Below are 23,627 nucleotides of genomic sequence, written 5' to 3' on the forward strand. Positions count from 1 at the left end.
CAATCTACTTCCATAAAGATTTGGAAAATCAAAGGGGGTCAGTCATTATGAGTACGAATTGACTTGATGGCTATGAGTTATTTGTACATTAGGAGCCTTGATGGTACAGTGGTTAAGCACTTGGCTGCTAACCAAAAGGTCAGCAGTTTGAACCCACCAGACATTCTACTGGAGAAAGATGTGGCAATTTGCTTCCATAAAGATTTACAACCTCAGAAGCCCTATGGGGCAGTTCTACTCTGTCCTACAGGGTCGCTCTGAGTCAGAGTGGACTTGACAGCGATAGGTTTTGTTTTTATGTATATACATTGGTTGGCATATATCTCCTTGCTCTGTAAACTGAGAGGAGCCTAGAAGCAACAACACCCTTATAGCAATAAACACACCTAGTGGCCAGATCTTGGTTTCTAACACCATTGTTCAATAAAAGGAACCAGGGCTCCTTGGAGAAACAGCTGATTCTAGGACTGGGGCAGAAATTATACAAGATGAGCCTGGAGCTCCTGTAGCGGCAAAACCTGGAGGAAGAAGAGATATATCTGCCATGCAGAAGAATTTCAAATAATTTATGTAGCCCTCAAGGAGGTGAAGCCTATCTCCCCATACCTTAAGTATGGGTTGTTCATAGAAACTTCCTTCCAAAGAGTATAGTATGGAAAGGGGTAAAAAATAACTTTACAGTGGAGAAACCTGACAAACATTAACTCAGCCAGGTTATCAAGGTCAATATCAACAGTGATTGGTCATCTAAATAGTATATATCCTTGGTATGAAGTGATGAAAATGGCACCTTAACTCTGTGGGTATGAAGTGATGAAAAGGGCACCTTAACTCTGTGGGCTTCTTCTGAAAAACCCATAACTCCATGTGAGGGGAGAAAAAAAACTACAGAAATCCAGATAGAGGGTCATTCTACAAAATCCCTGACCAGTACTCCTCAAAACTGTCAAGATCATCAAAAACAAGGGACATCTAAGAAACTGTCACAGTCAAAAGGAGCCTAAGGAGACGTGATAATTAAACATAATGTGATATCTGGAGTCGAGGAACAACATTAGGTAAAAATTAAGGAAATCTGAATAAGTATGGACTTCAGTTAAAAATAAGGTCTCAATATTGGTTAACTGTAACAGCTAGTAAGGTAAAATGTTAATAATAGGTGAAACTGGACCTAGAGTATATGGAACTTCCCACACTATCATTACAATTTTTCTGTAAATCTAAAACTGTTCTAAAACTTAAAAGTTGATTTTTATAAAATGATGACAGCTTAAAAGGGCATCTGGCAGAGACTTCTGGTAAGATGGAAGAATAGGCAGACAAGTGACACAGACCCTCTTCAACAAAGAAAAACCAATTGACAGAGATACAGAAGATAATCCTGGAGCCCTGAGCTTTGAAAGGAACTATACAGAAGTGGATTAGGCACCAACTAGTGGAAAAACCTGAATGAAAACAGTGAGTACAGACACAGTCAGAGGTGCAGACTGTCAGCTACTCTGACAGAACCAACAGCCTGAATATTTCCAAGTGGTATTGGGGCCTGAGTGAGAATTAACCTAAAGATCAGCCCTAGTCACCAAGGGCTGCAGGGACAACTGCACTGGTGGCCTATGACTAGGAAGGGAAACAGCAAGGTGGGAGACAAGCTGAGCTGTTGACTTTCCGCTGTTCAGAGGGCGCAGCCGTTTTGATTGTTTACATGCAGCAGCCATTTTGATTGTTTACACGCAGCAGCCATTTTGGATTTTTTAAGTGACCGAGGGTGCAGCCATTTTGAATTTTTATAAGCAGTGACCATTCTGGATATTTAAAGTGATCGAGGGCACAGCCATTTTTAATCTTTGCAAGTGACAACCATTTTGGATTTTAAAGTCACAGCATTCTCATTTGGATTCCAGGGACCTAGGAATAGACTCTGTTTGCCAAGGTCAGCAGGGACATACAAAAGGCTGGCAACAGGAAAGGAGACAGGTGGTGAGTGTATAAGTGCTGTCAACTAGTGAATAGAGGAGCACAGCACAGTACCTGCTTACAAAGATAACATACAAACAAAACAAAGAAAGAGAAAATCATGGGCAAGTCACTCCAACATACAATCACCAATTAAGACAGATATATGCACACTCATGTTCATTGCAGCACTATTTACAATAGCAAAAAGATGGAAACAACCTACATGCCCATCAGTGGAAGAGTGGATGACCAAACTATGGTATATACATATAATGGAATGTTATGCAGTATTTAAAGAATAATGTAGAGTCTGCAAAACACCGCATAATATGGATGAATTTGGAGGACATTATGCTGAGTGAAATAAGTCAATCACAGAAGGACAAATATAGTATTAGTTCATTGTCTGGAAGGTCATATATGGAGGGAAACTTTCTTGTTGGTTCCCAGGGGTGGGAGGAAAAGGGAGGGAACACTGAAACAAAAAGGATTCATGTCACTTTAGTTTTGTGTATTTCACTCTACATAAATTATATTTCAATAAAATGCATTTTAAAAAAAAGGGCATCTGGCTGTTAAAGATCAAAGAGTTAACCCAGTTATTCTAAAACTTTAGCAAAAACAAATAAACTCATTGCCGTCAAGTCAATTCAACTCATAGTGACCCCTCCTTGCGTTTCCGAGGCAATATCTCTATGGAAGTAGATTGCTCAATCTTCCTTCTGAGGAGGGGCTGGTGGGTTTGAACCACCAGACTTCTGGTTAGCAGTCAAGTGCCTTCGGCACTATGCCACCAGAGCTCATATCAGAATACCCTGGAGGGCTTCTTAAAATACAGATTGCCCCATTCTTACTAAAAACCCATCAAGTCAATTCTGACTCATAGCAATCCTATAGAAGAGAGTACATCTGCCCCATAGGGTTTCCAAGGCTGTAAATCTTTACAGAGGAAACTGCCAGACTGCTACATCTCTCTCCCACAAACCTTTTGCTTAGTAGCCGTCTGCTTTAACCACTGCACCATCAGAGCTCCTTGCCCCATCTCTAGAATTCTTGATTTTCTATGTGTTCTCAGCTGATGGCTGCTGCTGCAGCTGCTCCATGAACCACACTTTTAAGAACCACTGGTGGTTATTACATTGTGAGGATTGCAATTAATGTCATGAAGCAAAATCTGTATGAACTGTTGAATGGAAAACAAAATTGCTTTGTAAACTTCACCCACTGGTGGAAGCTCAAGGAATAAAATGATGATGAAATCTCATCCCAGCCACCAGGTGGATGAGGCATTTGGGGAATATTCCCTGGAAATTTTCTGGGGATCCTTTCAGGGCTCCTCCTGAGGTAAGGAGTCTGGTTATCTGCTCTACTTTACCCTCCACTCCTAAAACAGAGCCCTCCTGCCTCATCCTATGGCTCTATAGCTCAGCAGCACATTGGTGAGATTTCCTGTTTAGTGAAGGAGACGGTAATCAAATGCTAACCAAGATGAGAAAAATGGGTAAGTGCAAATGACAGAGGAGCAAAGTGGGAAAGGAGTGGATGAATGTGGAGAATCTGGTAAAGCTGTGGGTCAGGAGAGAGAATGCTCAGGGACATAGTGCTTATGAAAAGCACCAAAAGAAGGGGGAACAGCATTCCAGGCCGAAGGAACAGGATATACAAGGGCACAGAAGGCTGACAGCTTTTAACTTTTCAGGAAATATGATTAATGAGCACCCCTGGGTGGGAGCAATGGTTTGTGCTCAAATTAGGTTGTTCACATTCACCCAGTGGTGAAAGAAAAGCTGGGTGATCTACAACCACTGAAAATTTTGTGGAGCGCAGTTGTACTCTGGCACACATCGGTTCTCTGTGAGTGGGAACTGACTGACACAAGTACAGCACATGCCCAACAGTTTCACTCAGGCATGTGCAATAGATATATGTTACAGTAGAACTTCTCCACAGGGTCTTCTTGGCTGTAATCTTTAAAGGAGATGTCCAGGCCTTTCTTCCGGGATGCCTCTGGGTGGGTTCCAACCACCAGCCTTTAGGTTACGTTTAGGTTGGTTGGGCCACGCAAGCCCAGCTATCCAGGTGATCAAAATCCCTGTCCTGGCATGCTCTGGCCTACTTTCCACGTCGGATTGCTGTGAGGATCAAAAGAGCTTAAAAATATGGCCACTGTCTCTTGCCATCCTTCATGCCGCCCCTTTTCCGTGCCCACACCTTCTATCACGCTAGAACCTAAAAACACACCACTCAGACTCAGATGTTCCCCGTCCCGTGGGTACTTCTCATCTACCGCCGCTGGTGAAGCCTCAGCTTCCGGGCTCTCGAGACTCGGGAGCCGAGCAGAACGTGGACTTCGGGTTAGGCCCCCATCCGAGCCATGACCCTGGAGAGAAGGCAAAAGAGAAGGAGCCCCGAACATGGGGACTACTGCCTCTGCGCTCAGCCTCTGCGCCCGTCCAAGACCCGAGGGTCTAACCTCTATCTACCTGCCGGTGAAAAAAACCTCCACGACTGCGCGCAGCCCTCCCGAAGCTCCAAGTCCACCACCCCAGCCCAGCCTGAGGGTGGGGAAAATTAACTCCAACCTCCTCGGTGTTAATTGCGGGGGCCGGGTCGCCGAGGGCGCCTCTCATTGGCTGGGAAGCCGGCTCGGCGCTAATTGGCTGAAGTGCTCCTCTGTGGTTTTCAGAGGCTCAGGATTGGGCGCCGCCGTGCAGTGACTGGAGAGTGGCTGCCCAGCCTCTCCTGGTTACCCCTGGCAGAGCAGCTTCGGACTCCCGGAGCTGCCTGAGGACGACAACCTTGTCCAGAGCCCGGACTTCCTTCCCGGATCGGTATCTCGTTGCTGCCCTGGAACACCACCGGCTTCCTTTCCGGATACTTTTCCTCCTTAACCTGTTTTGTTTTCTTTTTCTTCCTCCCCGTTCTCCTGTCTCCCAGCTCCATACTTCCTTCTCCTACTGCTGGCCCCCTTAGCCGGCCATCCTAAGCATCTCACCTGCCACCTTCCTAATTCCTACTCCTCCTTGACTTCGAGCCCCTTGACAAACAGGGCCTTCTCAGTAGACTCTCCTAAACCCCTCTATCTTCCCTCTTTGCCCGCTCTTGATCCCCAAATTCCAGCTAAACCTTGACTTCTTGACATTTGGCTGGCATTCTTCACTCTAGACCTATAAATTCCTACGTCCTGAAGCCTGAGCTGCTGAAACTGGGGTCTTCCCCTGACTTCCCAGCCCGTTTTTGAGGCTTATTTTTACATTCTTCCTCCTGGACCGGTTTCCACCACCACTAGCCCACCATGGACTTTTTGCTGAGTGGCCTGGCAGCCTGTGGAGCCTGTGTGTTCACCAACCCTCTGGAGGTGGTGAAAACCAGGATGCAGTTGCAGGGAGAGCTGCAGGCATCTGGCAGCTACCAGCGGCACTACCGAAATGTCTTCCATGCCTTCATCACCATCGGCAAAGTGGATGGCCTGGCTGCCCTGCAGAAGGGCCTGGCCCCTGCCCTCGTATACCAATTCTTGATGAATGGTATCCGATTGGGCACGTATGGGCTGGCTGAGGCTGGGGGCTACCTGCACACGGCAGAAGGCACTCTGAGCCCTCCCCGAAGCGCGGCAACTGGGGCCCTGGCTGGGGTCCTGGGAGCCTACTTGGGGAGCCCCATCTACATGGTAAGAAAAGAATTCTGCCTGGGAACCTTCAAGGAAGACCCATGGTGCAGGATGTGGCCTTGGGCCTTCATAAAAGCATATGTGGCTGAGTGCTGCCCTACTGCAAGCAGGGAAGCACATCAGAAAAGGGTTTGGGGCCTTCTGGTCTGCTCTATACACACCCATCCAATGAAACGATTGATGTGTTGATTGAGATTATAAGCTGTGGAATCAGCCTTTCTGGGGTTCAAGTCCTGGTTCTGAAAATTACTGGTTGTTAAACTTCACTTGCTACATCTGTAAAATGAGCGTAATTTTAATCCCCTTCTTAGGTAATTATTAGGAGAATTGCACATATCCTGGCACACAGTAAGCATTTGATAGTATTTTTATTATTTTGTTATTACATGCTATTGAGGTTGGAGGTAGATTTGTGTAGGGAAGGATGGAAGAATTTAAATAACATACATCAGCAAGTACAGGGATCAGGGGAGTGTCCTGGGCATTGCAGAATTACAATCTCAAAACCTGCCCCTTTGAGTTCATCTAGTGTGGGTGAAGGGCCGGGAGCCTAAGGCCAAGAGAGGAAAAGTGACTAGTTCAAGATCACACAGCTGATTATTGCTGGGACTACTTGTACCTGTTGCCTTTGAGTCAGTTCCAACTCATGGTGATCCTATAGGTCAGAGTAGAAATGCCCCAATAGGATTTCCAAGACTGCAATCTTTACAGAAGCAGACAGCTACACTGGTGGGCTGGTGGGTTCAAACCTCAATCTTTTAGTTAGCAGTTGAGTGCTTAACCACTGTGCCATCCGGGCTCCTTTTGCTAGGACTCAAAAAAACAAAACCAAACTCATGAGTCGGAGTTGATTCTGACTCATAGTGACCCCCATTGAGTTTCCGAGGCAGTAAGTCTTTATGGAAGTAGATTGTTCCATCTTCCTTCTGTGGAGCAGCTGGTGGGTTTAGAACTGACAACTTTCTGGTTAGCAGTCAAATGCCTTAGGCTCCCACCAGAGGACTGTTGTTGTTGTTGTTGTTATGTGCCATCGAGTTGGCCCCGACTCATAGTGACCCCTCCTTGGGTTTCCGAGGCAGTATCACTACGGAAGTAGGATTGCCCAACCTTCCTTCCGAGGAGTGGCTGGTGGATTTGAACCGCCAGCCTTCTGGTTAGCAGTCAAATGTCTTAGGCATTATACTACCAGAGGACTAGGCCCTGCTTAATGCTCCTGGAAAGACAATGGGAGACGGTGTGTCTACAGGAGGGAAGGAAGGCAGACTGGTCTCATTCCCAAGGTGTGAGATTCAGGGACAGTGGCCTCTGCAAAGTCAGCCAAACACATGCCTCATGGCCACATTTTGTAGATGAACCCTCATAACCTGCCTCAAAGTCTGTTGAGAAGCCTGGTCGTTGGGGTTGCTGGAGATCTGGTTTCGGAATGGGAGCTGGCATGAGAAGCTGGATACCCAGGTCTTACCTAAGGGGAACAGTCTTAGGAAATGTTGCTATTCTGCAATCTCTCCACTCCCCTCCCCCACCCTCAGGGGAAGAAGGATGTGGAGGGGGTGGGGTGTCTTGCTGTGCTAAGATCCATCCCCTGGGACTAGAGCCAAGGGACACAGTCTCATGACCAGTTTGTTTAGTGAGAACAACAATAATTATCAGATTAAAAAGGATATTCTTTGCTGAGTACCACAGAGGAAGTGTGAGGGGGTCAAGCATTTGGGTTTTGAAATGGCTGATGGGCATGGGGGCATTAGACTATGACACCCTCTTGTCCCCAGGTGAAGACACATCTACAGGCCCAGGCAGCCTCAGAAATTGCAGTAGGACACCAATATAAGCATCAGGTGAGCATTTCCCAACCCCTCAGCTATTGTCCCTGCCATTTCCCGCTCAGCTTTCTGCCTGTACCAGACAGCTCCAATCCCATTTGCTGCTCTGCCCAGCAGCTCAGTTCAGCCCCACTTTGCCCATAGAGTCCACCCAAACTTTCTTTCCAACATGTATCCCAGTCCCTCCGTCTCCTACACCAGCTTCTCCCACCCCATTCTCCTGACCTGCTAATGTTATCTTCCTTCATACAGCCTCCCCCTATTCTGGGGATGGGGAAGGAGGGAACAATGGGTTGGTAGACGACTGAGGGGCCACATTCTAGCTCTAAACCCACATGGAACTGGTTTTCTAGACAACAGGTACCTTTTAAGGACCCATCCTTGGCAGTGTTAGGAGGTGGCAGCCCTGATGTTAGGGTGACTGAACCCCATCCCCATGGTCTTCCCCCTACCAGGGCATGTTTCAGGCGCTAACCCAGATTGGCCAGAAACATGGTCTAGTGGGGCTGTGGCGTGGGTCCTTGGGCGGCCTGCCCCGAGTTGTCATCGGTTCCTCCACTCAGCTCTGTACCTTCTCATCCACCAAGGACCTCATAACCCAGTGGGAGGTACTGCCCGGAAAAGGGGGCGGGCCTTCCTGGAGATGGGAGAGGGAGGGCAAGCTGAGGTGGACCCTAGAGGGGGCAGTGCCAACATTCAAATGTGAGGGAGTAGCAGAAGGGTTGGGGGTGACTGACTTATGTCAATTCTTGACAGTTCTCTTGTCATTTCCTCCCAGAAGGTGTATCTAAGTCCTCAGGGCACCCTGCACTTCCTCCTTCACAGCTTATCCCATTGTGTTAATAACTGGTGAAGTGTAAGCTCCCCATAACTCTCTACTATATGCCCAGCACAAGGCCTACCCTGTCCTAGGTGATGAATGATTGGCTAACTGACAAAGCTCTTCCTCCTTCCCCTCCTAGGTGTTTCCTCCCCAGAGCTGGAAGGTGGCTCTGGCAGCAGCCATGGTGAGTGGCATTGTCGTGGTCCTGGCCATGACACCCTTTGACGTGGCCAGTACAAGACTTTATAACCAGCCCACAGATGCTGGGGGCAAGGTAAGGGAGTGCTCTGGGGTACAGGCAGGCAGAGGAAGTAAGGGTGGGGGAATGGTTTTTGGTGAGGCCCCTGGTGGGCTTTGACAAACTCCTTCCTTGTGCTCTTCCTCCCTCCCTCTCCAACCTGCCCTCAGGGTCTCATGTACCGGGGAATACTGGACGCTTTGGTGCAGACAGCTCGAACAGAAGGCATTTTTGGCATGTACAAGGGCATAGGTGCCTCGTACTTCCGCCTCGGCCCTCACACCATCCTCTCCCTCTTCTTCTGGGACCAGCTGCGTTCCCTCTACTATAAGTATACCAAATAACAGCTACCCCTTACTTCCACCAATCGGCACTTCTTGGGCACTTCTGCCTCCATTATTAGGTCCTGGGGACTTCTGACCAGGTGACCTTCCATCCATTGAGGGGGACAGCCAACCCCATCTGTTCTCTCAGGGTTGAATCACTACAAGGGATAGTTTCCCTCCCTTCCTTCTTGGGTGTTGTGGCTTCCCTGCCTGCCCCTTGTATACTTTACACCCCTCTCTCAGGGCTGAACCAGTCACTCCAAAGGGTATCTCCTCCTCCTCTACACTGCTGGGAGCTACACTGCTGGCCTTGGGTCCCTCCTGCTCCCATGCACAGCTTTAAATGCCTCCCTCCAAGACCAAAGGGAATTGGGGGGACCCAGGTGTCTTGTTGGAGTCAAAGGCACAGAGATTATACTGATTATAAAGCAAGTTTATTTCTGCAGAGTGGAGGTGTGTTGTGTTGATGCACAGGGAGGGAAGCAGGGGAAACCCAGATACCCAGCCCCTCATGCCTCTTGCATTACTGCCCTTAAGGCCTCAGCAGCATCACGTGGTGTCTCAGTGTCTTGCTTCCGCGTCTTTACTGGGCACTAAAGATGTTGGGATCGTGAAGGGTCAGACTGGCCACTAGCTGTTCAAAGTCACCCAGGGTCCAGGCAGGTGGTGACAGGTTTTCAGGGCCAAGAGATGGTCTATTTTCAAGGCTTAGAGGAACAGATGGAGACAGAACATCATCCAGGCCCAGGTTTGGAAGTTCCCACTTCCTGTTCCCCATGGGACCTGGGTATTTGAGACCCTGAAACTCTGATCCTCACTCGCTTCGAAGACCCCACCAGTCAGTCTCCCTGCTCTGCCCCTCTTAGCCCTAGGGACCCAGTTATGACCCTGCATCCGCCTTGTCCTTCCACCTGTCCTCCCTCCTTACGGGGGCTGATTGAAGGTGAGCAGGACATCAGTCTGGTACTGGGTCAGCCGCAGCAAGGCTTGGTGTACTGTTACCTCCTTTGCTACCTACAGAGATCAGAGTCAGCATACTTGTTGGGCCCCCTAGGGCTACACTCCCCTGTCCCCTTTCCAGGCCATGACACGCTCTCCTGGCCCTCACCTGCTGGTTTTCCTTAGCTATCTGCTGCTTGCCAGCGAGGGCCCAGGCCTCTTGACAGCAGCCCCCCAAGGCCAGGTTCTCCAAAGGAAGGGGCCGCACAGCCTCCACTCGCACAGCCCTAGCACCCTGCACCCCGCCAACGTCCTCAAAGTGGTACCTGGGATGGGGAGAGCAGGATCAGGGAAGGGCATCTCTCCCCGCCCCCCGCGAATGTCTCTAAATCCCACGCTTCGCTCACTTCCTGGAGTATTGCCCTTGGATTTCTCATTTCCCTAATTAATCGCCATGTCACAGGCCCCATTTCCTCGGCTGCGGCTCGCTCACTGGCTGGCCACAGGCCCGCCTTCCTCACCGCGCAGCCTCTTCGCCCAGCACGTGGGCCTGCAGCTCCAAAAGTTCCACGATCAAACTCTGGTCCGTCGTGTGATGGCAGAAAACTTCCTGATTGTCTGGGACCGGTCGGAGGTCACTGGGAAGAAGCGAGGCATTCCCTAGGTGACCCTCGCGTCTTTTCGCAACCCACCCGGTCGACCTCCATCGGCCGCCCCGCCTCCTCACCTTACATCAATCGCCCCGGGGGGGAGAATGGCGGAGAAGGCACCCCCGAACAGTGGATAGTTTCTCGTGGGCTCCATGGGCCTGAGAGTACGGATGGACACTAGAGGGGCTTAAAAAGAAATCCACATGGCGCGCGACCTGGGACCAGGTAGCATCACTACACTCACTTTCCAGCCATCACAGCCACCTCCGGCCCGCTTTAACTCTGGGCCCTTTAAGATTTGGCCCCGCCCCGCGATCGCGATGGCCAATCGGCGCCTGCGCCTTGAGGGCTCAGCGGAGCAGCTGGAGGAAGTCGCTGCTTGGGATGACACCGGATGGGACCGGCAGGTTGCGTTTGGGATGCGGAATTCGTTTTAGGATTTGTGACGCGTCCCGCGATCACTAACTTGCGCCCGCCAGCCTCTTCCTTTTAAAGGAGTCGCACGTTCCTGGAAGACCGCCTGAGACTCTTTAATTGCACCTGCTCGTCTCGGAGGCCTAAGTCTAGATGGGGTCTCTTGAGTTGGGGGAGAATCCTTTCAAGATCTCTGTGAGGCCTCCCTACGACGAACGCGGTGGCAACCAAACCGCTAATTCCAGATCCTTTGCAGGGAATTAGGAGAACAGTGAGGCCAGGTGTGAATCCAGATTAGGGTGCATGCCACACGTCTTCCTGAAAGCGAGACCCAGTCGGGGGATTAGATACCTAATCCCCCTCGAATCTGTGCTTTGGGAACACGGTGCCCCCGCCCCTCCCTGTACACCTGGATGAAAGGACAGATTAAACTCTTGTTTTTCCTTTGCAGATTTTAGGATGTGGATAAGGTTACAGCTGGAGTATTTCCTCCCAGTTAATTTCTCCATTCATCTTTGATCCCCAGCACCTGGTCCAGTGTGCAGAGCATAATCGATCCATTATGTGTTGTCGAATGATTGAATAAACCTATTAGTGCCAATTGCTGGAACCCAGGGAACCACTCAAGGGTTCTAGATGCCAAGAGCTAGAAGAGCAAGGGGATTCTCGTCCTGAGACCATCCCACAGGATTCCAAATGCTGACCATATTTCTGGACTCTAATTGTTTAGTGACAGGAGCACATATTTATTGTTGTTGTTATTTGCCGTTGAGTCGCCCCAACTCTAACCCTAACCCTCCTTGGGTTTCCTAGGCAGTATTACTACGGAAGTAGGAATGCCCAGCCTTCCTTCTGAGGAGTGGCTGGTGGGTTTGAACCGCTAGCCTTCTGGTTAGCAGTCAAGTGCCTTAGCCACTATGCTACCAGAGCTCCTAGGCTCCTTACATTTCCAAGCCCTATGCTGTTGTTGTTATGTGCGGTCGAGTTGTACCGGACTCATAGTGACCCCTCCTCGGGTTCCCGAGGTGGTATCACTACGGAAGTAGATTGCCCAACCTTCCTTCCGAGGAGTAGCTGGTGGGTTTGAACCACCAGCCTTTTGGTTAGCAGCCAAGTGCCTTAGGCACTATGCCACCAGAGCTCCCAAGCCCTATATTAAGGTTAAAGATATAAAAACAATTAGAAAAAAAAAATTTAGGACACAGACCTTGCCTCACAGGACCAATGGAGTAAGCATACTTGGACTGAAGCTTAAAGTTTGACTCAGAGAACTCACCAGAACATCTTAGGTGTGTTCTACCCAGGGGGAGAGAAGGAGGAAAGGCTTGGAAATGACAGGGCCTGGCTTGTATCATTTTGTTGCTAGGGAGCTGCGGGCAATGAGACTGGAAAGGAGACCAGATATACTTGGCTTTTATAGGACGTACTAAGAGGCTTGGACTCCTCATTCCTGATTGTTGGCATCAGACTCTATCTGAGCCTCATTTCCTCACCTCTAAAATGTTTAGAGGGAACTCTGATGGTGTAGTGTCTAGGGCATTTGACTACTAACCAGAAGGCTGATGGTTCAAACCCACCAGCCACTCCTCAGAAGGAAGATTGGGCAATCTACTTCCATAGAGATACTGCCTCAGAAACCCAAGGAGGGGTCACTATGAGTCAGGACCGAAATGATGGCAGTTAAGTATGTTTTGTTTGGTTTTAAAATGTTTAGAAGGGACCATTCTCTGGAGAAAGATGTCATGCTTGGTAAAGTGGAGGGTCAAGGAAAGAGGGGAAGGCCCTCAACAAGATGGATTGACATGGTGGCTGCAGCATTGGGCTCAGGTATAGCAGGGATTGTGGGGCTGGCACAGGACGGGGCAATGTTTTGTTCTGTTGTACATAAGGTTACTATGAGTCGGAGATGACTTGATGACACATAACAACAAAAACAAAATGTTTGGGGGGATCCTTGGCTGGTGCAAACACTTGGCTGCTAACAAAAAGGTTGCCAGTTTGAGTTCACCTAGAGGTATCTGGGAAGACAGACCTGGCAATTTACTTATGAAAAATCAGCTGTTGCAAACCCTGTGGTGCACAGTTCTCTGACACACATGGGATCACCTTGAGTCAGAATGACTCCTTGACAACTCGTAAAATGTTAAGGTTAAATGATATAGGGATATCATTGAATCGGAATCTGTTTCTCAGCAGAGAGTGGTCTAGGTTTCTTCTGTGAAGAACTCTGAAAAAGAGGGGAATGTTATAGGCCCCAAGGAGAAAGAAGGAGCCTGGCCAGGCGGAAGTAAGGGAACCAGGTCAGAGAAATCTACCTCATGCTGCCTATCTCAGGCAGAAGGTGACAGCACTCACTCCCCCCATTTCTGCTGGCCTGCCATCCACCCCCTCTCTCTGCTGTGAGCAACACTGGCTCTGGCTGCTTTGAGAGCAGTGAAGCGGATAAGGAAACCTTGGAAAGGGACCTGCAAGGACATAGACGTTCACAGGGTTCTGGGGCTGGGCACAAGGGGTGAGGGCCTATTGGTGGGCCAGGAGGTGGTCAGACTAGATTTTGGAGGTGGAGGGGAAAGCTCCTGCTTTCCTCTTTGGGTCTCTAGTGTCTCAGGCACCATCCTCTGCTATAAGCTTTGTGCAGCTAAGGGATTCCTAGTCCTCCACAATTCTGTGAGCTCTGAGGGCAGAGGCTAGAGGGGCTCTTTTGAGTGGGAGGAAGCAGACTTCTCTGAGGTTACAGTGGTACCAGGCCAGACCTTCTCCAGAACGTGGGGTGGAAGGTACTCTTACTTGGAAGGTCTCTGCTCTTCATGTCCTTGTCTCTCTGCCTCCAGCACTTTCTTTGTGGCTCTCAATTTCTACTGACCCTCCCAACTCTTGACTCCCTGTGCATGTTCAAATTCAAAATCCCCGAGAGACAGGATCTAATTGAGTCAGCTAGTTGCCCTTCAATCTGAAAGTACCTGTTTACCAAGCTGTCCTGCCTGGCCACTTCCTAGGCTCCAGGACAAATCTCAGCAGGCTGAAATGGCCCACAGACACTTTTCTCAGGAGGATGTGTGAGTATGTCCAGCTTTCAGCTCAGTAGTTCAATTGGACTGCAACTGATTGGTCCTGTACCCCCTGGGATGTTGCCCTATCCAATGCCCTGCATGGAGTTGGTGCAGTTGTTTGCTCTGGGGACAGGTGTCCCAGATTTCATCCCTTTGAGGGGACCAAGAGATGGAAGTGATGGGCTCAGGTCAGGAAGGTGACTCAACACCCAGGCAGGCATCCCTTTGGGAAAAGTTAGGACAATGTAAGTTCCTGTTGAAGGATTTTTTTTTTTTTTTTTACTTTTTATTTATTGTGATTTGGGTTAAAGTTTACAGAGTAAATTGGTTTTCCGTTCAACAGTATACATTTTGTTTCTTGACATTGATTGCAATCCCCACAATGTGAGAGCACTCTTCCCACCGTCTCCCTGTGGTTTGCATTTCCCTTTGTTCTTCTTTCCTATCCATTGTTGCCTTCTGAGATTCATCCTTGGGCAAATGCTGCCTCTCTGATCTCTTAAGGTTAATTGTTCTGAGGAGTATGTATTTCTCTGGTGTTATCATTCACCTATTGTTGGCTGAAAGCTGAGCCACAGGGGTGAGTTCAGTTCCAAACTCAAAGGGTGACTAAGGGCAATAGTTTCAGGGGTCCCAATAATTTCAGGGGTTCCACCAATCTCTACCAGACCAGTAAGCTTAGTATTTTGAGTTCTGCTCTGCATTTTTCTCCCACTCCATTCAGGATCTCCTACTGTGATCCCTTTCAGAGTGGTTGGCACTGGGAGTCTACCATCCAGTTCTACTGGTCTCGGGGTCATGGAGGCTGAAGTTCACGCGGTCCACTGTTAAAGGGTTCTTAAGCTTTTTTTTTCCCTTACCACAGACTCCTTTGGCAGTTTGGTGAAGCCCATGGACCCCTGCTCAGAATAATGTTTTTAAATTCATAAGATACACAGAACCCTAAAAACTCACTGCTGTTGAGTCAATTCCAACTCAAACCCAAGACCCCTCCTTGGGTTTCCGAGGTGGTATGTCTACGAAAGCAGATTGCCTACTCTTCCTTCCAAGGAGTGGCTGGTAGATTTGAACTGCTAGCCTTCTGGTTAGCAGTGAAATGCCGTAGGCATTATGCCACCAGAACTCCTAGGAAATCAAAATCTTTAAATACAGTTAATAAAATTAAAAGCCCAGATTTTTGACATTGTAAAATTATGCTTCCTTATTATCACATTAACCAGATTTACCAACAGGCCTAATAACTAAGGTCAAACTAGTGATGCATATAAATAGTATTTTGAGATACCTGCAACAACCCTAATGTGAGTGAAAATATCTGCGATGTTATTGTGACAAAGTCATTAGAAGTACCACTATGTTGTCTATAATCATAATGAAAGGAAATGCTAAATTTCAGTTAAGAGGTTATTGAAGATAAAGCTGTAATTTTTTTCCAGTTTAAATTCATTAACCACGAATTAAGAAACCCACCTTAAGGTGTTAGATGTCCCTAACCACGCATTAGGCTCTAGGGGAGGATCCAAAAATGTGTGAAACACTCTCTCACTTTCTGAGCCTCCAGCCTGATGGGCTTGCGGTTCACAATCCTGTAACAGGGTACATGTTAGTATCCCATTTTACAGCTGAGGAAACTGCTTTGGAGAAATGCCCAGGTCATGTGGCAATCAGTCATAACCACTGTAGATTTCTAAACAAAGGCCTGGTATGAAAGTGTGTCTTTGTGTCGGCTGTGAATTCTATAGCTGTCACCCAGTCTTCTCTCCGGAGCTTTTCAGTCACCTGTCTTCCCATTCTCCCTTCACGTTCCATGCCCTGCCGCCACCACCACTGGTTGCTGTCAAGTTGATTCTGACTCATGGAGGCCCAGTGTGTGTCAGGGCAGAACTGTGCCCACAGGGTTCTCAGTGACCAGTTTTTCAGCATTGGATTCCTAGGCCTTTCTTCTCAGGCACCTCTAACTGGACTCAAACCTCCAACTTTGCTCTCAGCAGCCAAGTGTGCTAACCATTTACGCTACAGGGACTCCCAAGCTATCACTACGCATTTGGAATTTCTCTTGGTTCCTTGCTTGGGTCGACCTCTTTTATGGTGTGCCCTCTGTCTAGGACTTTCTTTCCCCACTCTTCTCTGGCTAGCTCATTATCAGATCTCTAGAAAACGTTTCTGAGCTAACTACTCCTTCTATGGGCTCCTGTGGTTCTTGGCCTTCCTGTCATCACAGCACTTACTCCACTGTATTGTAACACTCTAGTCCCCAGTATAGGAGCTCTGGTAGCATAGTGGCTAAAGCACTTGACTGCTAACCAGAAGGCTGGTGGTTCAAACCCACCAGCCACTTCTCCGAAGGAAGGTTGGGCAATCCTATTTCCGTAGTGATACTGCCTCGGAAACCCAAGGCCAACTTGACGGCACATAACAACAACAACAACAGTCCCCACTATAGTCTAAGCACCAGGAGAGCAGGGACCATGATTGTCTTTTCACCTTTAACTTTTCCCTGAACTGCACAGGGACTGACCCATAAACATATTTCTTGAATAGGTATCAATTAAGAGGCAGGAGGTTAAAAGGCCATTGTAATATCCCAAGTGTGGGCATATGAGGGCCTGCACTAAGCTGGTAGAAGTTAGAGAAGAGATGAAGCCAGGATAAACAATAAGCAAGGAAAAAAGCAGTCATATGAGAAATGCCTCCTCTCTGCAACCTTTTTACCAATTCTGATACCATCTGCCCCTCCATAGTACTCTACTTCTCTGCTGGGTTTGAGAATTCATTACAGTGACCACACAGAACTCACAAACTATACTCAAAACTATGGGGTTCGTTAGGGAAGTAACAGGTTATAATTCAGGATCAGAAATGACTCAGGATACAGTGCTTTGATCAGGACAGCCAATGTTCACCTGTGCCAGTAAATGCCTGGAGGCACACGACGCCACCAGCAAGCCTCAGCCCAAAGGCGCCCAGCTCTCTCACTCCATGGCCTAGGAGGCCCACCACACCACCTCCTGCTGGTCTCCTAGTTTTGCTGCCTCTGCTCCCATCATTTCTGTGCTGCTAGTTCGCATTCTCTCTCACTATTTCTGGTGTTACTGCTCTCTGTGTACTGGCTCTAGGAGGTTCCTAGCACAAGGACCTCAGGTTCAAAGGACACACTCTGCTCTTGTCTCTTCTTGGTGGTAGTCAGGTCCCCCATTCACTCTGGGAATTGGCTCTCTTTTAAACCTAATGGGATGGCAAAACTGACCAATCCCCTTGTTAGAGTTCCATACACTTTATCTGAATGGTTCCATGGTCCCACCCCCACAATGGTGCCATGCATTTTATTTACATTATTAGTAAACTAACCAATGCCCTTGGTGGGCTACAAGCACCTCATTAGCATGGTCCCAACCAGTCATGTGGTGGGAATTACCAGATGATGGCAAGAAAGGCTATGTTAAAGCAATCTATTGCACTGCACAAGGCCTCCATTTTTGGACCTGCTCTTCATTCTTCATCTAACTTCATGAGGGGGGAGAGAATCAACCTCAGCAGCCCAAAGCTGGTTCCTATGAAGTGAAGGTCAGATATACTTCTGTTCTCTAAACTTTTCCAAATTCTGACACCAGCCATCCTCCCCAACGCACTCTTTTCCTCTCTGCTGGGTTCACTAATTTTTGCAAGGGCCACACAGAACTCACAGACCATATGTACAATTAAGTGATTTATTAAGCAGCAGGTACAACCTGAGATCAGAATCAACAAGCTACACCTCGGGATCAGGATCAGGATCAGGAAGCATGTAGGCAAAATCTGGAAGGCTCCCTTGAAGTGGAGAGCACACCCCTCCCTTCTTCAGTACAGGACAGCTTGCTCGGCTCCTCGTGGTCAAGCAAAGCAGGCCCTCCTTTCTGCTCTGCCGCTCCCAGCCACACTGGTCTCCTTCGGGCCCTCTCAGGACGGGCTTCTTTTAGCCCACTTAGAACAAGCTTCCTCTCATGCCCCTCAGGATAGGCCTCTCTGCTTTCAACCTCCCTGCCATTGACCTCTCCACTGCTAAGTGACCCAGCTCACAGCAAGTAAAGCAGTTTGTTCATCTCTCTTAGCTGCATTCCTTGCATCAAGTTTCTGGCTTAACTGCAGACTTGGCCATCGCCTCCCTCCAAGCCTGTCACCACTGGCTCTGCCACAGGTCCCTCTTCAGTGTTACAGACCTCAACCATTGGTACAGCTCTTTTAGGAGGTTCCTTGCTTCTCTCTTCTTCTTCTTCTTGCCTTTTCTCTTTTTCTTGTTCTGAAACTTCTATGGGGTTGGCTATATATATAAGCAAACTCCTTGTCAATTTCAAGGCATGGTCCTCCCAGCAGGAACATGAACTGAGCAATCCCCTTGGGGGACCATAGTCACTTCATGTGAGTAGTCTATAGTTACTTCCTTTCAGCAGGTAGCATATGATCAAGAACTGAAGGGACTCAAGGAAGAAGTCCAAGCTGCACAGAAGGCATTGGTGACAAACAAGGCTCCAGGACTTGACAGAATACCAATTGAAATGTTTCAACAAATGGATGCAGCACTGGAGGTGCTCACTCATCTATGCCAAGAAATTTGGGAGACAACAACTTGGCCAACTAACTGGAAGAAATCCACATTCATGCCCACTCCAAAAAAAGGTGATCCAACAGAATGCTAAAATTATCTAATAATATCATTAATATTACTAAAAACTCACCACTGTCAAGTCGGATCCGACTCATAGTAACCCCTCCTTGGGCTTCTGAGGCAGTACACTATGGAAGTAGATTGCCCAATCTTCCTTCCGAGGAGTGGCTGGTGGGTTTGAACCGCCACCCTTCTGGTTAGCAGTCAAATGCCTTAGACACTACACCACCAGCGCTCCCATGAATAGTACATGCAAGTAATATTTTGTTGAAGAGAATTCAAAAATGGTTGCTGCAGTACATTGCAGGGAACTGCCAGAAATTTAAATCAGATTCAGAAGAGGATATGGCGTGAGGGATATCATTGCTGATATCACATGGATCTTGGCCGAAAGCAGAGAACACCAGAAAGATGTTTCCCAAAACCCAAACCCACTGCCATCAAGTCAATTCTGACTCATAGTAACCCTGTAGGACAGAGTAAAAATGCCCCATAGAGTTTCCAAGGTTGTAAATCTTTTCAGAAGCAGACTGCCTCATTTTTCTCCCGTGGAGTGGCTGGTGGATTCAAACCACTGACCTTTTGGTTAGCAGCCCAATACTTTTAACCACTCAACACCAGAGCTCCTAGAAAGATGTTTAGCTGTGTTTATGGCCTATGCAAAGGTATTCGACTATGTGGATCATAACAAATTATAGATAACATTGAGAAGAATGGGAATTCCAGAACACTTAATTGTGCTCATGTGGAACCCATACCTGGACCAAGAAGCAGTCTTACAAGCAAAACAAAGGGAACTGTGTGGTTTAAGGTCAAGAAAGGTGTGTGTCAGGGCTGTATTCTTTCACCATATTTATTCAATCTGTATGCTGAGCAAAATACCCAAAAAGCTGGGCTATATGAAGAATGCAGCAACAGGATTGGAGGAAGACTCATTAACAGCCTGCAATATGCAGATGACACAGCCTTGCTTACCAAAAGCAAAAAAAAAAAAAAAAAAAAAAAACTTGAAGAACTTGATGAAGATCAAAGGGTTTCAGTATGGATTACACCTCAACATAAAGAAAACAAAAGTCCTCACAACTGGACCAATAAGCAGCAACATCATGATAAATGAAGAAAATATTGAAGTTGTCAAGGATTTCATTTTACTTGGATCCACATGAAATAAAATGACATATTGCACTGAGCAAATCTGTTGCAAAAGACCTCTTTAAAGTGATCTTTTAGTTTAAAGAACTAAGATGTCATTGTGAAAACTAAGTTGTGCCTGACTCAGCTCAAAGGGCTCTGGTGGTACAGTGGTTAAGGTGTTTGACTGCTAAGCAAAAGGTCGGTAGTTCAGAACCCACCAGCCATTCTGGGGAAGAAAGATGGGGCAGTCTGCTTCTGTAAAGATTCACAGCCTTAGAAACCCAGTGGGAGTCGCTGCGAGTTGGAATCAACTCGATGGCAGTGAGTTTGGTTTCATTCAAGCCAATGTATTTTCAGTTGCCTCATATGCCTGCAAAAAACTGGACAATGAGTAAAGAAGACCAAAGAAGAACTGATGCCTTTGAATTACAGTATTGGCAAAGAATATTAAACATACTCTGTACTGCTAAAAGAACAAATAAATCTTTCTTAGAAGCAAGAATGGCGACACCTTGCCTCTTATACTTTGGACATGTTATCAGAAAGGACTAGTCCCTGAAGAAGGACATAGTGCTTGTTAAAGTAGAGGGTCAGTGAAAAAGAGGAAGACTCTCAATGAGCTAGAATGGCAGTGCCCTGGAACAATGGACTATGAGTCAGGTCTGACTCGAGGGCATACTAACAACTGTGAGAATGGTGCCGGCCTGGGCAGTGTGTCCTGGGCAGTGTGTCCTGGGCAATGTGTCAGGTGCCTCAGGCACTACGCTACCAGAGCTCCCAACAAGGACAACATAGTCACTGTATTTGCCTAGTCTATAGTACACTTGGGGAGCTCTGGTAGCGTAGTGCCTAAGGCACTTGACTGCTAACCAGAAGGCTGGCGGTTCAAACCCACCAGCCACTCCTCCAAAGGAAGGTTGGGCAATCTACTTCCATAGCGATACTGCCTCGGAAACCCAAGGAGGGGTCGCTATGAGTCAGGTCCAACTCCACAGCACATAACAACAACAACAACATAGTATACTGACCAGTGCCTGCAGGGGGTGTGAAATAGACCAATCGCAGGGTGTACTGTAGTCCAGGAGCAAACAGAAAGTATCAAACTATCAAGTTGTTTACAGTTTACTGGGAAATGTCAACCTGGACAAAAAAGTAACAAACCCTCTGGTGTAGAAAACTAGGGCAAAGGTAACTCCTCAGGGCTCAGGGGAAAAATCTTTCAAACTAATTCTCCAAGGAACCAAGGCAAAAGGCTGCATAAAGGAGCTCATTTCACCACAAGCACTTTACCCTCTGCCCCCTACTCCTCAACAATGGACTGCAGTGTCTGATTCTGCTATTCATCCCTTTTCTGGAGCTAGCCCACAGCACGCTGCCCCACCACCCTCAGGAGCAGTTACACATTCTCCCAACTAGGATCTAGCAACCGCAATTTTGACTTCTCAACTCACATATATCCTCCTACATCACACCTCTGTCTCGGGACATATTCCAGAAGTGGGAGGAGGCAGCAATTTGGATGCTGTCTAGTGGGTGAGGTGGTGTGTAGTGGCAGATATCCACACCTAGTGTCCTGCCCTCAGTCTGAGGATTCAGAGGGGGACCCTATCACGACTCTTGGGACTCCAATGGACTCATCATGGGCTGGGTGAGGAGAAGTTTCCTCTGTCTGCTACCCAAGCCAGAACCCTGTGAAAACTGGATGGGGATGCCACTTGTTCTTTCCCTTGGAAGATGTCAATCCCTCTTGGGAGCCCATGGGGTCCGAGCTTCCAAAGTTTTAGGTAATTAAGCTCTTTTCATCTGCTTTATTTAGGCAAGGCCATTTCCTTGTAAGGAGCTCTGGTAGCGTAGTGCCGAAGGCATTTGACTGCTAACCAGAAGGCTGGTGGTTCAAACCCACCAGCCACTCCTCCAAAGGAAGGTTGGGCAATCTACTTCTGTAGCAATACCGCTTGGAAACCCAAGGAGGGGTCGCTATGAGTCAGGTCTGACTCGAGGGCATATAACAACAACAACAATTTCCTTGTAACCTTTCACAGATGAGGTGTTTGGAGTGTGAAGGACTATCTGTGCTTTGTTGGGAAAGGGCCTTGGAGAGAGAGCAGTTTGCCTAGGGGTGAAGACAGGATCAGCAGAGCTAGGACTTGGTAAAGGAGGAGACGGTGAGAATATTGGCTCCCTCGTCTCTTCTGCTGTCCTGGATACCATCCCAGGAGGCCCCTAGGATAGTCTAGTGACAGCCATGGGACAGCCACTCAGCTTGTGCCTCTTCCTTCTCAGGCTTTTCTTTTTCTGCCAACTCATTGAATGTTGGTCCGTGAGGCCCCCACACTCCCCCTAGATAACCTCACCTGTATTAGGCTTAAATTCTGAAGCATTTGGGCTTGTGGAAGGCGGTGGTCTTCAGTGGGAGCCCTAACTCCATTTGGACCCTTGACATAAGTTTCAGATGCCATTTGGGTTCTTTCTGACCATTAAACCAGCATTGTGGTTATGGACAGACAAGTTCTAGGACACACCTAGGGAGGGGCAGTTTACCTTCAGGAAGAAAACAAAACAAAAAAACTCATTGCCATCAAGGCAGAACCTACTCATATTGACCCCTCCTTGAGTTTCTGGGGCAGTCTTCCTTCTGGGGAGTGGCTGGTGGATTTGAATGACCAGCCTTTGGGTTAGCAGTGAAACTGCCTTGGGCACCACACCACCAGAGCTGCCTTGATCACTTAAGGAACTAGGAAACTTGCCTGAGAGTTCCTTTTCTGATTTAAATTAAGGTTGGGATCTTGGTATTATTTGGTAACCACCTTGTGGCTAAGACTCAGGCTGCGTGGTCCTGAGTCACAGCCTATCCTAGTCAGGTAGTAAAGTCTGGACCACCACCTAGCCAGGTAGTCAAGGTCCAGAACCAATCCTGTAACCTTCTCCTAACTATAAATACCAATCATGGTCTTTTCCATGCTTCTGTAGTCCCGCTTGCAACAGTGACAAATCTATCTAGCACCAATCATGGTTTTGTTATGATTCCCTTTTTTAAAAAAAATCATATAATCAGCAGACTCCATTCAGCTTTCTACATGCCAATGGTTTCCCACATCCAGGGTGATTGTCTTTGTTTTGTCCAAGGCTTAATAAAATTGTCGCTATTGAACCTGTTTGAATTTGGGGTCTCTTTTCCCCTATTACACACCCATATATATGCCAGTGTCTCTCAAATCTTTGAGATCCCAGACCTCTTCTGACTGCCGCCTAGACACCTCCATTTTGTGTCCCATCAACATTTCAAACTCAGCATGTCCTAAGCAATGCAAATCATCTTCCCCTAAAACGCGGGCCTCCTCCTGTGTTCCTATCACCATCTACCCAGTGGTGCAAGCAAGAAGCTTGGGCATAATCAATGACTCTTCTTTCCTCTTTTGCCTACATCCAGTTCCTGGAGACTCTATGTCCTAATGAAGAAAACAAGGTCCTTACCCCCTGTCATGCGGAGCCAATGATCACAACAGGTTGAAGAGGGAAAGCAAAAGGTTTATTGAGTATGGATACCAAGGACACAGTGAGAATCATTTCTCCAAAATGCCTGTCTCCTTGAGCAAAGGGGTGAACATGATTATATAGGGAAATGGGGAGGGTGTTGAAGATTTCTTGGAGGACCAGGAATGCCTTTGTTCTTCTCTTCCCTGGTGACTGCAGACTTAGCGTCCTTCTTCTCAGGGTCATCTTGCTCCATAGGCTGCGGTTCTTAGCCAAGACCAGTCATGGGAGAGGGTTAGGCTTAAAAGAATACACTATTGAAAATAGCAAATCTAAAGAACCCATCGTCCTTAAAAAGGACTGGCTGTTCTATTTACTTCAAAATAAGCAAAAGGGAGGGAAAAATAGAAGTTAGTCCTTATAATTCATATCCACTTTAATCATGGCTGCGAGCCTGTACAAGTTTTACAGTTTTCAGTGAAGGGTCCTTT

The 23,627-nt window shown here is 47.7% G+C and overlaps 2 protein-coding genes across 2 annotated transcripts; one reads left to right on the top strand and one right to left on the bottom strand.

The window, feature by feature from the left end:
* The first annotated feature begins 5,251 nt into the window (after positions 1-5,251).
* SLC25A35 (solute carrier family 25 member 35) lies at positions 5,252-8,851 on the top strand. Its single transcript, XM_007952232.1, has 5 exons — positions 5,252-5,626; positions 7,396-7,461; positions 7,902-8,054; positions 8,409-8,543; positions 8,678-8,851. The coding sequence occupies exons 1-5, from the start codon at positions 5,252-5,254 to the stop codon at positions 8,849-8,851; spliced, it is 903 nt and encodes a 300-aa protein (XP_007950423.1).
* A 565-nt stretch (positions 8,852-9,416) lies between these two features.
* Positions 9,417-10,576, bottom strand: RANGRF (RAN guanine nucleotide release factor). Its single transcript, XM_007952231.2, has 5 exons — positions 10,500-10,576; positions 10,294-10,410; positions 9,942-10,098; positions 9,762-9,847; positions 9,417-9,540 (listed from the first exon to the last, which is right to left on the bottom strand). The coding sequence occupies exons 1-5, from the start codon at positions 10,574-10,576 to the stop codon at positions 9,417-9,419; spliced, it is 561 nt and encodes a 186-aa protein (XP_007950422.2).
* Positions 10,577-23,627: the final 13,051 nt, after the last annotated feature.

Source organism: Orycteropus afer, unplaced genomic scaffold (assembly GCF_000298275.1).
Source record: "Orycteropus afer afer isolate SDZICR_OR568_19922 unplaced genomic scaffold, OryAfe1.0 scaffold00330, whole genome shotgun sequence".
Classification (NCBI taxonomy): Eukaryota; Metazoa; Chordata; class Mammalia; order Tubulidentata; family Orycteropodidae; genus Orycteropus; species Orycteropus afer.